Below are 14,605 nucleotides of genomic sequence, written 5' to 3'. Positions count from 1 at the left end.
AACTTGAGTATTATATCTTTTTAATTATGTATAGTTTGTCAAGGTATAACATTAAATCTGATAGTAATTTTGAATTAAATAAATAAATAACGCTTCAGTGCGCCGACGCACTGGCAACGCTTAACAGGTTAAAGGACATTTGCTGAAGTCTGTTTGTCAATTTTTGCTGCGCAGCAAGCTAGTTAGGGGAACAAGTTAGTTAGGGGACCCAGAGATACTAAACGTCGACTGTAGACATTAGGGGACGTCGATTGTAGACGAGACCCAGGTACGTAGTTAGGTTTAGGGAAAAATCTACCACAATTACCTCCAAATAATGTTATATCATTCCTTAGTTGTTAGAACATACACAAATTGGGTTTACATAAATGCATTTAATAGATAACAGTTTATGCATTTCTGCTATAGTTGTATTAAATTGTAATAATATTTCACAATATTACTGTTTTACTGTATTTTTACTTTTGAACGGTAGTGGATATTCATAATATAATAAATAATATATTACATAAAAATCATATTGTAACAAAATATAGCCAATTAAGCAAAAATATAACACATTTTATAATAGTTTTAGGGTTTTTATGATATAATGTTAAGTATAATTAATGTTCATGAATCATGAACAATTAGATCAGGGACATTTTTAAGATAATAATGGTGTCTAATGGCGCTTTTCCACTGCATGGTACGGTACGGCTCGGTACGGCACGGCACGCTTTGGCGCTTTTCCACTGCATGGTACGGTACGGCTCGGTTCGGTACGGCTCACTTATGGCGCATTTCCACTGCATGGTACGGTACGGTACGGTACGGCTCGCTTCGGCTCGCTTTAAATGGTACCACCTCTGTTGAGGTTCCAAGCGTACCGTACCGATACTAAAATGTGACGTGAAAACACTGCAGATCACTGATTGGTCAGACAGAATCATCACGACCAGCGTCATTGTATTTACGACACGAGACACTAAACCCGCTAGATTTAAATAGCCAGTAGACAAAACAAAGCCAACACTGTAGCGCCTGTTTTTGTATTTGCTTAAAAAATAATAATAATAATAATAATAATAAAGAGTATAAACTTCAAAAAAAGAAATGGCTGAATCGTGGTCAGTGGATGAGGTGCAGACGTTCCTCTCTTTGGTTGCCGAGGAGTGGATGGGGAAACACGGAATGAAAAATTCGCATTTAATATGATGATGCCATGGCAGTAGAGACGGCAACTATTAACGATCAGTCCCACCCACTTTGAAGCGGTACTAACTGCAGTGGAAAAGCAAACGAGCTAAAGCGAGCCGAGCCGTGCCGTACCGAGTCGATTCGTACCAAACAGTGGAAAAGCGAAGCGAGCCGAACCGTTCCGCGGCGAGTCGAACCGTACCGAGCCGAACCGAGCCGTACCATGCAGTGGAAAAGCGCCATAATAGTAATTCAGTGTACATTGTCGATTCTTTGTAATTATTTGTCAGCTTTTAAAACGTCTAAAATTCTAAAAGCATCTAAAATTGTCTTTCTTAAAATGGCACTTTACTGACCTGACCTCAGACAGGTCCTTGAAGCTGTCAAATGTGGAGCATGTTTGTTGTATATGCTCAAATAATGAATGTGAGAGCAGACATGCTGGTTTTCAAAAGCTCTTTTTGTGTCATGCAGCCATTACTTGAAATTCACTTATTAAAGAATAATTAAGATGAACGTCTCCAGTCGAGCACAGACATGACCCTCATTTGAAATTGAACTTGAAATTGGATTAGATGTCTTTCAATGTGCGTTCAGTATGAATTCATCTCTAAAGGGCTGCTTGAGCCAGCATGTCTGCCTCAGAGGCCTGGTCCCATTGTACGAGCAGGTAAATGATTATGGATTTTAGTGTCCGGACTCAGATTTAGACAATTACGGCTGACGCGGTGAGCTGAATAGATATGAGGCTCAATGTCTGCTGAAGATCTATGAAAGCCCCGGTCCTATATCAGTCAAGGAGAATGAGATGAATGCTGATGTTTTTCAGAGTTTATTTGACTTATCCTTTCAAGATAATGTATGTAGCATCACTTTTGCAATCACAGCGGGTTTAATTTAGTCCTTTAGCTACCACATAATGTTTTGAACTGTTATGAACCTCTTTCCACATCATTTGCCTGCTGCAGTTTTAGGATGATATTGTGTCATCACAGTTAGATATTTAATGTGACGGTTAAATGATTAATGCCCTTTTTGAATTGCATTTGCAAACACATCTAATGGGATTTTATTTTTTTCCCTCCAATAGGTAAATGGGACAGAAATTGAATATGAATTTGAAGAGATTACATTAGAGCGGGTAAGTGTCTGTCTCTCTCTCTCACATCCATAGATACATGCTGTAACCGTAGGCACATATTAGGCACGTCATATTTTATGCTCGTGTGGATTCTTCCGCCTGGTAATCCAATCATTCACAGCTTGGCTTGTGAGCATGATCTTGAAACGTATAACCATAAAACATGACCAATCATGGTACGAGTTTAGCCTGTGATTAGTAATAACTTTAAATGGGAGATTGTTTGATTTAATGATGATTGCGTTTTAGTTTTGTCTAGTCATTGTGTGGGAATGCTCTCAGGAAGGGGATTTGCCTGACCAAAATATCAACCTGTCATTTCTGTACTTTATCTAAAACTTTTTTTAATTATTTATTTATTTATTATGTAACTATTATTCTATAATAGTTTTAATTAATACTTTTATTCAGGAAGCATGCATTAAATTGATCAAATGACAGTAAAGGCATAAGTACATAATAAGATTTTTATTACAAATAAATGCCTGCTCTTTTAAACATGTTATTCTATAAACAAAGAATTCCCCCCCAAAAAAATATTAGGTAGTGCAACTGTTTTTAACATTGATAACAAAATAGTTATATAAATAATTAGTTACATTTTGTTATTTTTATATGATATATTAGTTGGATATATATTATGGAAACACATGAAAAATCACTTTTAAACACATGATAAATTTAATTTAACTACAAATTAGATGCTGATCTTACTCTTTAACCATGAATATTTAAAATTTCTCAAAATTATTTATGAATTTATTTATTTCTATGCTAATATATTACATTTCCATATATACGTACATATTTATGAATGCATTGTTGTTCATTAAGAATGCCTTTGTAATGCATTATATATATATACAAGCTCCACAGAAAGTAATACTGAGATTGAATTCATCACTGAAGCCTCCTAATTGGGCCACTGTATGTGCTTTATTTACAATTGAAAGCCTGGGGTGCACAGTGGAGGCAGTGTGAGAGAAAGAGAGAGAGAATTAGACGGCTGCAGATGACATTCTGGCAGCTGCAATCGGATCCACATGACTAGACACAGAGCACGGACAATAGCAAAGGTCAACTAGACCAGAGGGAACACAGATTTGTCCGACCCTGGAGCCGTGAGGCAGACAGTGTATGTTTGAGGCTCTCTGCAGACTCAACTGAGATTACATGTTGGAAAATTGGATGCAAACTTAAGCGATAATTCTGCTGCAAGGGCCTGATCTGTTATTGTCACTTATCTCATTCTCTCACTCACATATCCTAGTATTGCCTTTTCGTATTTACCTTGACTTTACATTTGCTATTCTATAAAGCAGATCCAAACTCTTAAAATAGCCAGGGAAGATCTCAGCAAAGATTAATTCTCCTCACAATCCACTTTAAAGCTTAAAAGCCTGAGGCAGCACCCTGGAGAGTTCCATCATAAACACGTCATTTCAAAATATTAGCCTGTAAGTCTATTTATGTCTCAGAGATGTTAAAAGTGGCTCTAGCCCATGGTTGCGACAGGTTTTGATTTGTGAGTTTGCGCTGCTCAGAGGCAATTGCCGTGCCAAACTGTAAACACTGATGAGTCATGGGTAGCAAAGTGCACCTCTTACAAAAATAACATTACGCGTCTCTCTTTCTGTTCAGTCTGTTTTGGTTCTGTTATTCAGGCTCTTTTCACTGAGGCAAAAGACTAATAAAGGGCCTTTACATCTTTCATATTCCTGTGTGTGTGTCTCTTCAGGGAAACTCAGGGTTGGGGTTTAGTATAGCGGGTGGAACAGATAACCCTCACATCGGTGATGATCCCGGGATCTTCATCACGAAGATCATCCCTGGGGGAGCGGCGGCTGAAGACGGCAGACTCAGGTGGGTCGGTGTTTCGTAACACACTTGTGTGCATGCATTTGTTGGGTACCATTCAAGGCTTAATGTTAATATAAAATCAAAATTGACACTACATACAGAGTTTCTGCGGGTCTTAAAAAATCATAAAACCCTTACACAAATTAAGACCTTAAAAAGGTCTTAAATCTGGGCAGAAGGTATTCAATGCATTGCAAAAAAATGAATATCACCTCAGTATTTTTGCCCTGTTTTCCAATACAAATATCTAAACATCTTTAAATCAAGATACATTTACTTAAGATGCAAATGTAAAATAAAGTTTAAAATTTTTAATAAAATGATGTGAGTTTATGACTAAAACAAGAACGAAATGTCTGTGTCAATGAGTTCTGAAAACTTCCCTTTGAATTAAGTTTATTTTTTTGTGCCCACTGGCAGATATTTGTTCTTCTTTTAATCATAAACTCACTTATTTTTGATCAGTACTTCATATTTTATGTCATATTGTATCTCCAGTAAATGCATTTTGATTTAAGAATCTTTGACATTATCTTTGACATTTACACTGGCAAACAAGACAAATCTACTAAGGAAGAACGGCACTTTTTTTGCAGAAGGTACAGTAAAAGTTATTTCCATTCTAGTGGTTGGGAACAGGGCGATTCATGCTTTTTTGTCAAAAATAAAATAAATGTATTAGATATCTGTTGGAAGTGTTGCTAATATAACTCAATGCTTTTCTCCCTAGATATTTACGTTTAAAGAACACATTGACATATTGAGTTATCTTCCATTTATTCCTTAAATTTTCTTTACTTGGTCTTAAAAACAAGGGTCTTTAAAAAGTCTTAAATGTACTTTCATATAACCTGCAGAAACCCTGTACACGTTCTCTTAATACAAACTCAAATTTAAATCTTAAACAAATAAAGGCTCTTTATTGGCATCTGTATTTTCTTGAATGTCCTTCAATATTCATTAAACCTTCTCATTGCATAAAAGGTTATTCATAGTGTATGTAATGCAAACAGGATTATATGTTCAGAAGTGTTAATGAGTGGACAGTTTCATGGTGAATTAAACATTTTTAATGGATTGATGGATTGTCAGAGGAAATAAAACTGTGTTTCTTACTTAGATGAAGATAAATTCAGTAGATCACTAGGCAATTTTCTTTTTCGAGACATAATGATCTCGCTTATTGCTCTGGCTTCGTAGAGCAATCTCTTTCTTTATTCCTCCCTTGCTCTCTTTCCTTCCTCTCTCTTTCCCTCTCCCGGCTGTAAATGATTGAACCCGGGCTGTTCATCACAGTCCTAATGTCTCTCTGGAGAGCTCAAGTACCTGAAGTTTTCTGCTGACTGCCACACACTCTGACCGCGAGGTACTTTAAAAAATTTACCATCTGCGAGGTCTGAGGTGAATTGTGTGGATATAACGAATAGACCTGACCAAATCACTTTCGGAAAATGTCAATCTTCTACAGGGTAAAAACAAACAAGTATGCATTATACATTTTATTAATTTTTTTTATCTTTTCCTGATTTTGTGAACATTATTTTTTAAGCGAACATGATATTTTCATGAAAACCATTCAGGAAGGAAAAGTTGTAAATGTCATAATGAAATTAAAGGGATAATTCAGCCCCAAAAAATTAAGTTATATCATTATTTACTGCATGACTTTGAGGAACAAGATATTTGTTAGAAATGCCTGTTTTTTTGTTGTTTTTTAAATCAACATTCTTTTAAAAAATATTATTTTGTGTTCCACAAAAGAAAAAAAAGTCACGCAGGTTTGTAACAACATGAGGGTGAGTAAATTATGACAGAATTTTCAGTTTTGGGTAAACACTCCCTTTAAATGGAGAGCCTATTTGCTTGGTGACTCTTAGTTTTATACTGACAAAAAGGCCCTTGTTATTTCAGAAAAAAAACAGGACCTCAACAATATCTCAACCCTTGCTCAGATTTTTCAGAAGTCTTAGTTGAATTTGAATATATATAGATTTTTTTAAATCAAATTATGCAGAGCAATGTCTGCATTCATTTTACAAAACTACATTCTTGCTGTATGTCAACAATTATCTCATTTGTTTCTATTTTTATGTCTCCCAAGTAATTTTAGTTGTAGTTTGATTATACAATAATATTTCAGAACTCAATTAAAGGGATAGTTCACCCAAAAATTCTGTCATTAATTACTCACCCTCATGTCGTTCCAAACCCTTAAGACTTTCGTTCATCTTCAGAACACAGATGAAGATATTTTTGAAGCCTAAATTCAGTCAATTCGTGTAAAGCGATTGAGTCTCCTCAGAACATTTTGGACTAAACCGCTCACTTCATATGGATTAGTTTTACGATCTCTTTATGAACTTTTTGAGGCGTCGAAGTGGTAATTGCGTAGCTGTCTATGGAGGGACAGAAAGCTCTCAGATTTTATCAAAAATATCTTCATTTGTGTTCTGAAGATTAACGCAAATCTTGCGGGTTTGGAATGACATGAGGGTGAGTAATTACTGACAGAATAAAATTGTTTGGGTGAACTAACCCTTTAAGTCTCCTGAGCTATGAAAAAGCATTCTTTGAGCAATAAGATGTTCCTCTAGCTATTTCTGAACAGGTTGAAGTTTTAATTGATATTGGTGAGCTGTAGAGTTTCTACTCCTGGCTGGATTTGTTTGAGATTCATGTAAGGGCCGATCAGGGTTGTTTTATTAGAGGGAAGCGTAATTAGATTGTGCTGGAGAGATAGCAGATCTTCCTGTGTTTTGTATGCATGTGTGTGCGGCGCCCCGAACAGCAGCTGCATGTGACAGCCCCTTCTGAGCCCTTCACCCGGCTCTGCTCCATGACTTGGCTGTTTTCTTTTATCCTCTGTCTCTCAGTCAGGTCTGTCAGGGCTTTGAGCATCACCAATCCTCCTCTTGCTGCTTCTCACCTGGCAAGTTGCGCCACTTCAGCGTTCTATATTCTGCAAACGTCTTTCCATTCCCCTTTCCCATCCACTCCATATGCTGCATTCTCTCTTTTAAAAGAGTAAGACACTTTGAACGTTCACCAATAAGCTGTGATAGATTTATGGTGAGTTGGAGGTGAACGCCATTTAGAGAAGCAATTACATTGTGTAGGTTTTTTTTTTTTTTTTTTTTTTTTTAAAGCTGCCCTTGTTTGACTTTGGGAGTGTTGGAAGCTGAACGGGCTCCAGATAAATCATTCAGGCTTTAAAGACGTGTGGAGCAAAGAAACAGGAAGCTGCATCAAAGATTCTGGATTGGATGTAGCATGCGTATGATCAGGCTTTATAGAGTTGGACAGGGATCAGTGACAGGGAAAAACCATTATGTTCAACAAAATATAGATGCTCAGTTAGAATTTATTAAAATTTTGATTAAAAATATATATTAGTGTATTACACACAATTAAAATGTTTGACAATCAAGTATTTTATATTTCACAAAAAATTTTTTTCTTGTTTTTTTTATAATTTATAATTGAGCTGTGGAACATTATTCAGCTGTATAGTGACTCTGTTGCATATATATAATATATATATATAAATAAAACATATACATATGTGTGTGTTCATGGTTTAGTTTCAGTGTGTGTTCTTGTGTTTGCTGGGTCTCAGCTGCTCTATGTGAGCATGCCCCAGGAGGCGGCTGTCCTTGGATCACAGGCTGCCATGATCTGGAACTCTCTGCAGGAGGCTCACTACACACCAAGGACTCCAGAAAACTCACTTCTTGCCTTTATTTGTCTCCGCAGAGTGAATGACTGTATTTTGCGTGTGAACGAATCAGATGTCTCTGAGGTGTCTCACAGTAAGGCAGTAGAGGCTCTGAAAGCGGCCGGATCGATCGTGAGGCTCTATGTGCGCAGGAGGAGACCGATGCTGGAGACCGTCACCGAAATCAAACTCATAAAAGGACCAAAAGGTTTCAAATTTACAATTACCTTAAAACCCATCTGTTACCTAAGCTGTTTGTCACCGTTTACATTAGGGATGTGTCACGATTGTCGGCTGCTCTACAAAAAAATATAAGATTTTTATTTTAGTATGTTTATTCGTAGTTGTGCACAGCCGCGGCTCATCTGTAAGGGCAGGCGGGGCAGTGTCCCACCAAAATATTCATCCAAAACATTAACCTCTATATAAACTGAATCAATAATAAATTGTAAGTGTGTTCAGCATTCTGCAACAAATATTCTTCGGATTTTCTAGATTACTTTTAAGTCGTAAAGTGAGTGGGATATATTAAAATTTAACTCCGGTAGGCATGTGTCATGATACTATGCGAGGCAGAGAGTGCCTGTTTTATGTTTGTTCTGAGAATAGAAACGGCTTTCTTTTCCTCTCCGGAATTCCTCCACAACTCTTAATATTTCAAAACAACATTCTGAGGCAATAAATACTACATTAAGGCAATTCTAAGATGTTGTGTGTACTTAAAGCTTGTCAATCAAAATTAGTGCGCCATCCTCAGGCTGAATAACGCAAGGACACTACACACTAGACCTCTGCCAAAAGTGTGTCTGCATGTTCAGCAATTAGAAATAAAGCAAACAAAATGTTTATCATAAACTAGCACTAAGACCCAGAATCTGCCCTACCTAAATTTATGGTCAGGACTCAGGGGCACCTTCTGGTTTTGCATATTCCTAGTTTGCATCCAATATATTTTTTTTCTTTCTACTGTTATAAAAGAAAATAGACTATTACTCATGTACACATTCACATCTAGGGTGCGAAAACAAATGAAAAAAAAAAAAATCAAGATTTGAAACTCCACTGAGCCTGAGAGTTATCACGTCCTCTTTGTTGGTTGTTGTTTGGGTGGAGCAATAAACAGAGCTATATCCTGAGAAAGACACTGCTTTGATGCATTATTCAGAGTGCATAGAGGAAAACGCATCTCTCTCACACACACACACACAAACACAGCAGCACTTGCACAAATTTGGAGGAAGAGCTTCGGGCACCATAGACTGACACTCTGAATCCAAAACACCATTAACACACTGTACAACACTTGTTTCCTCCTCTAGGAAACTAAGGAACTAGATTGTGCTTAAGGAAAGTTTATACTTTTTGCTCTAAGAGAGTTTTGAGTACAGTTCTTTCTTAAAATCCCATAGGGCTCGGCTTCAGTATTGCAGGTGGTGTGGGAAACCAGCACATCCCCGGTGATAACAGCATTTATGTCACTAAAATCATTGATGGGGGCGCTGCGCAGAAGGACGGACGGTTACAAGTTGGAGACAGACTGCTTATGGTAGGTCTCATTGACCTCTGATATTTATTTTATTAGTTTGTTTTATTTCATTAGTTTAAATTTAAAATAAAACATTTGAATTGTAATTTTAGTTTTCATTTTCATTGAATAGTTTCAATTAGTTAAATCACTGACCAAACACATAGAAGTAGCCCTAAGAGATGTTTGGGAACGAGCTGCATCCATAGTTGGGTGATTTACATTCCTGAAGTTTCGCTCTAGTGTCGGTGTCAAACTCCATTGCTTTTAATCCAGGTTTTTTTTTAAAACTCTTTAAGACTGAGTTTGATTTAATTAGCAAGATCAGTGCTCTGTGTAATCCACTGGGCAGGACACATTTGGCAGTGCTGATTCGCCATGGACCACTAGAGCGTAACTGTTTACGTAACTCTGGATTGCCCTCTTAACACTTCCTGCTTGTTTTCTCTTTCGCCCAGGTGAATAACTACACTCTGGAAGAGGTGACCCATGAAGAAGCAGTGGCCATATTGAAGAACACGTCAGATGTAGTATACCTGAAGGTTGGGAAACCCACTAGTGTCTATCTCTCAGACCCCTATGGGCCGCCTGATATCACACACTGTGAGTTATTCTTACCACATTTCACACTTTATAATGTAATACATATGCTTAATGCTTTAGAATTTTTGAAAGTAATGTGGAAATGTTTATTTTTTAGTCATTCAAGCTATCGATTTATTGGTTGTTATATTGATTGGCATTAATATACTCTCTCTCTCTTTATGTGTCTCTACAGCATTCTCACCCGCAATGGAAAATCATATCTCTTCCCCCGGTAATAACGGCACTCTGGAATATAAGTCCAGTCTTCCGCCCATCTCCCCCGGCCGATATTCCCCCCTGCCCAAGCACTTGCTGGGGGAAGAGGACATTAACAGGTTGGATGGTTTTTCCTTCCTACGGTAATTCCCTCCCTCTCTACCAGATGCCACTGCCCACAGGTAGACTGTGTAGCCCCCTTCCCACATGTGTCCTGTGGAAAATCCGAAAGACAATCAAGCAGCGTCATCACACCTAGTGATGGGATTGTTTTGGGATTTACTGTCCCATCCTTACTCCGTCCCGTCCTGTTAGTTCTGTACTGTTTTATGTTCCTGGATTTTTTGTGGTCCATGTTTGTTGTGAATGTACAGAATAACATAGGCTCTATCTACATTTTTGTATTATGTTATGACATGTTTACCATACTGCATGATTTGTAAGTGAACGTGTACATCACATAATCAGCTCAACATGTATGGCTTTTCTGACGTAGTAAACTTGCTCGGTAGTTCACCTGGTACAGCATTGCGATTGGTAGGTGGGATGTTAATTTTAAATGCAAATAGAGCTTTAACCTTTTAGTGCCATTTAATTTCTGAACTGCTGCAATACGTACAACAAACAACGTTTGATTCACGTTCAGCTGTTTCAGATCAAACTTAATGTTTTTAGCACCATTAACATTTCATTTAGAAAATTACGTGAATCGTGCAAGAAGCAATGCAATATCATTTTGCAAAAATGTCGGGACAGGCACATTTTTCAAATGATCCTGGGTTTGTACAGAGTATCATAGAGATTTAAGAGTGGGCTTTTGTTTTTTATTTCAGTCAACCACCTAAAACACCCTAGCAATCATGTAGAACACCTTAGCAACCACACATGGCGCATGGTTTTATTACCAAATAAGAGCAGAATGATTATAATGTTTCAAACTGAAATCTGTGATGATATCAGTGTGTGTCGACTCGACAGCATGAGCTTGTTTTTGTGCGCTGGCTTGCTTTTAAGGGTGTTTTGGGAGACATATGTTCAGGGCAGCAGGGCTGGGAATGTGTTTGGTTCACTGCAATGCAACCTGAACCTCAGAGTGATGTGAATACTGAGCATCATCCCTGGAGTTTTCTGGAAAAGAAAACTAAAGCGTACAGTCAGAACTGAATCTGTGGACTTGTCGAAGTCCCTAAGAACTTTGAATTCAGAATAGCAAAAAAAAGTCACAGCAGACTTCGGTTTTGATTATCTTGTCATGCCCTCTTTCTGCCGGCTGGCTTCTTGATGTGTTCATGGGCCCTGTGGTTGTTTTGGGCCTCTGAGGCTTTTGATGGCAGTTCTAATGGAATTCTGGGATTCTGGTTTAGCTACAACGCGTCCAACACGTGTCCGCGAGGCAACAGCCCCGAATGCTGTCAAGCAACCATCGCTAGACATGAGTGTCTAGCGATGGTTGCTTGACAGAATTTGGGGCTGTTGCTTCTCGTACACGTGTTGTAGCTAAACCAGAATCCCAGAATTCCATTAGAACTGCCATCAAAAGCCTCAGAGGCCCAAAACAACCACATTGGAAAGTCATTACTAAATAAATACCCAAGTTCAACCTGCCACTATAATATCTCAACAATGTTTTACTTTTAACGGACGGTGCTGTTAATGTCTCCCACTGTGGAACACAGTTAATGGCACCCTGCTGTGAAAAATTCCCAGTTTCTCCATAAATGCTAAACGTGCAAGCAAACATGCGTACCTAACATAGGGTTTGACCTTTCTTTGAGATGAGTGAGATTAAAACCCCTTTTCTTTGCCGGGGGTAAGAGATTTACGTGGTCCCTGTGTTTGAGGAAACATAAGCCCATCTGGAAGTTCAGCCCCCTTCATCCTCACTGTGTTTTCCACAGGAGAATTGAGCACTCTGAGAAAATCAAAGGTCTGGATGATGATTATAATATGGAATGGCAGAATGCTATAGCCGCTAATATCTTATTTTAAGTACAGAGGCTCGGGAATTGATTGCGAGTGAAATACAGAATAGGGCGTTTCATGTGGATTTGCATAATAAATCTGAACTTATGTTATGGCTCACAAGTTGAATAATTAATTAGGTGTGACATTAGGCAGATGTTCAAGTGGGGAGGATGAACATGATTTTGTGCTTGTGTGTGTCATCTAGGTTTAGGGGCAATGGAGTGTGCAGATGTAGTGTGTGTAGGAGTTTGTTATGTTGCAATAATCGGTGAAGCACAGCATAAGACCCCCATTGCATTATAGGAGCATACAATTGCACACACACCATAATATTATACACCAAATGTTAAAAACAGTTGCAAATACTTTACATCTGTGATGCTTTAGGACAGCAAAACTACACACACACACACACACACACACACACACAGCCTAGTCATTCAATCATCGTGAATAATACAGCTTCAGAAGTAGAACATTCCATACTCACATCATGTACATACACACTCAGCAGTGTTACCATGGGTCAGTACTTAATTATTACTAAGCTCACCTTTAATGAACAGCACATTCATAATTATTAGATGTGTAGTCAGGAAGTTCTTATGAATTATATAGTTCAGTAAACTGCTGTGTGGTCGCTGACCTTAAAAGGATAGTTCACCCCAAAAAAATCTAAAAGTTTGTTCCAAACCTCTATGAATTTCTTTCTTCTGCCGAAGACAAAAGAAGATATTTTGAAGAATGTCGGTAACCATACAGCTGATGGGCCCCACTGACTTTCATAGTATTTTTTTCCCATACTATGGAAGTTAATGGAAAGTCATCAACTGTGTGGTTACCCACATTCTTCAAAATATCTTCTTTTGTGTTCAGCAGAAGAAAGAAATTCATACAGGTTTGAAACAACTTGAGGGTGAGTAAATGATGACAAAGTTTTAATTTTGATCCCTTTAAGGACCAGTTTAAATCCGAGGAACTGTTGTGCATGATTATGTGTGTGGATGTGTAGGTATGTGCAATATGATGTACCAAAGTAGGATACGTTTTTGCATCACAATCCTTCTTGGTCATTGAAAGACAGTCAACCATTGTACAATCATAGTTTTAACCTTTACCTTAAAGCAGTGTTTCTCAACCTTTTCGATTCCAAGGCGGTCCTAAACTTTTGAATGGTAGTGTATATTACTTTAATATTTTTTTAGACATATTGCAGCCCACTTGTAAGTTAGCTGAGGCCCCCTAGTGGGCTCCCTGGTCCTAAACCCACCCCTAAATCGAGCCATTTATCTGTCTACACGTAATGAAACATTTCAGGTGTTGATGTTTAATGCACCGTTATGAGGAGCAGGATTTTAGACTAGTGAGATTTCACAATGGGCAGGGCTAACCAGCAGAACAAATTAATGTAACATGTGATATTGTTTCAGGACCATCAAATTATAAACCATCATTGATATTTATCCATAAACTTGGTACTTAAGTCAATCACATTAAGTTTGTGGTTCTCTATGTGTAGCGTGAGCGGGTGACGCTAGCCTGTTTCTAATTCTATCTCTGTGCCCCGCTGTCAGTGTGAAGGGCCAGAGGGTTTGTGCCGTGGTTGATAATAAGGGTTTTGTCATGGTTTTATTTATCCCTCTGTGACCCTGTATTAAGGGCAAGGAGAAGGGAAGTATTGCAGATGTGGAAAAATGTGCTGAAGCCAGATGAGAGAGAGGCAAGACACACTGAGGAGTAGAAGATACAATGAGAACTGTTCTAAATATAAAATGATAAAGATACAAGGCGGTTGAATGAATGGATGGTAAAAGACCATTGTAAGTCATCTCTGTTTAGGACAAGTCACAAGCTAGCATCACATGATGCAGAGCGAAGAGAGAAAGCAGTCCAGTGAGGAGGCTGTCACAAAAACTTTCCACTCGCATTAACTTCAGTATGTCTAATGTAGCTTTGCATCTGCAATACGATCTCGCTCTCTCTTACCCGAAACCAGATGCTACAAATTAGCTCACTGAAACTTGCAGGATATGTTAGATCCTAGTGATTAGCGCACATGTCCCAGACGAATTGAGCCTTGCTGCTCATGTGGGCAATTCAGGTTTGAATCCAATCTGTGTCATGTACCGATTCCTTTCCTGAAAATGTATGTCAATAAAAGTAGCAAAATAATTGATTAGGTGTATATCCAGGAATGACATCTCTAATTTTTCAGCAGACCGTTTGTGCATGTGTTGTATGCTACATACACTACCTTTCAAAAGTTTGGAATCAGTAAGATTTTATTTTTTGATTTACAAGAAGTCTCTTATGCTCACCAAGGCTACATTTATTTAATCAAAAATTACAGTAAAAACTGTAATATTGTGAAATATTATTACAATTTAAAACATCCATTTTCTACTTTATTATATTTTAC

General features: G+C 37.9%; 1 protein-coding gene across 2 annotated transcripts in view; it reads left to right on the top strand.

The window, feature by feature from the left end:
* dlg2 (discs, large homolog 2) overlaps positions 1-14,605 on the top strand; it is a 203,592-nt gene that overhangs the window by 138,245 nt on the left and 50,742 nt on the right. For both annotated transcript variants that reach the window (XM_084400195.1, XM_084400197.1), the window contains 6 exons: positions 2,270-2,320; positions 4,059-4,183; positions 7,934-8,103; positions 9,305-9,441; positions 9,879-10,023; positions 10,199-10,364. In XM_084400195.1, coding sequence (XP_084256321.1) covers positions 2,270-2,320; positions 4,059-4,183; positions 7,934-8,103; positions 9,305-9,441; positions 9,879-10,023; positions 10,199-10,364 — 794 coding nt within the window. The remainder of the gene's footprint in view (positions 1-2,269; positions 2,321-4,058; positions 4,184-7,933; positions 8,104-9,304; positions 9,442-9,878; positions 10,024-10,198; positions 10,365-14,605) is intronic.

The sequence above is a fragment of the Rutilus rutilus genome (genome assembly GCF_951802725.1).
Source record: "Rutilus rutilus genome assembly, chromosome: 25".
NCBI classification, from domain to species: Eukaryota; Metazoa; Chordata; class Actinopteri; order Cypriniformes; family Leuciscidae; genus Rutilus; species Rutilus rutilus.
This window is presented reverse-complemented; position numbering and strand designations above follow the sequence as displayed.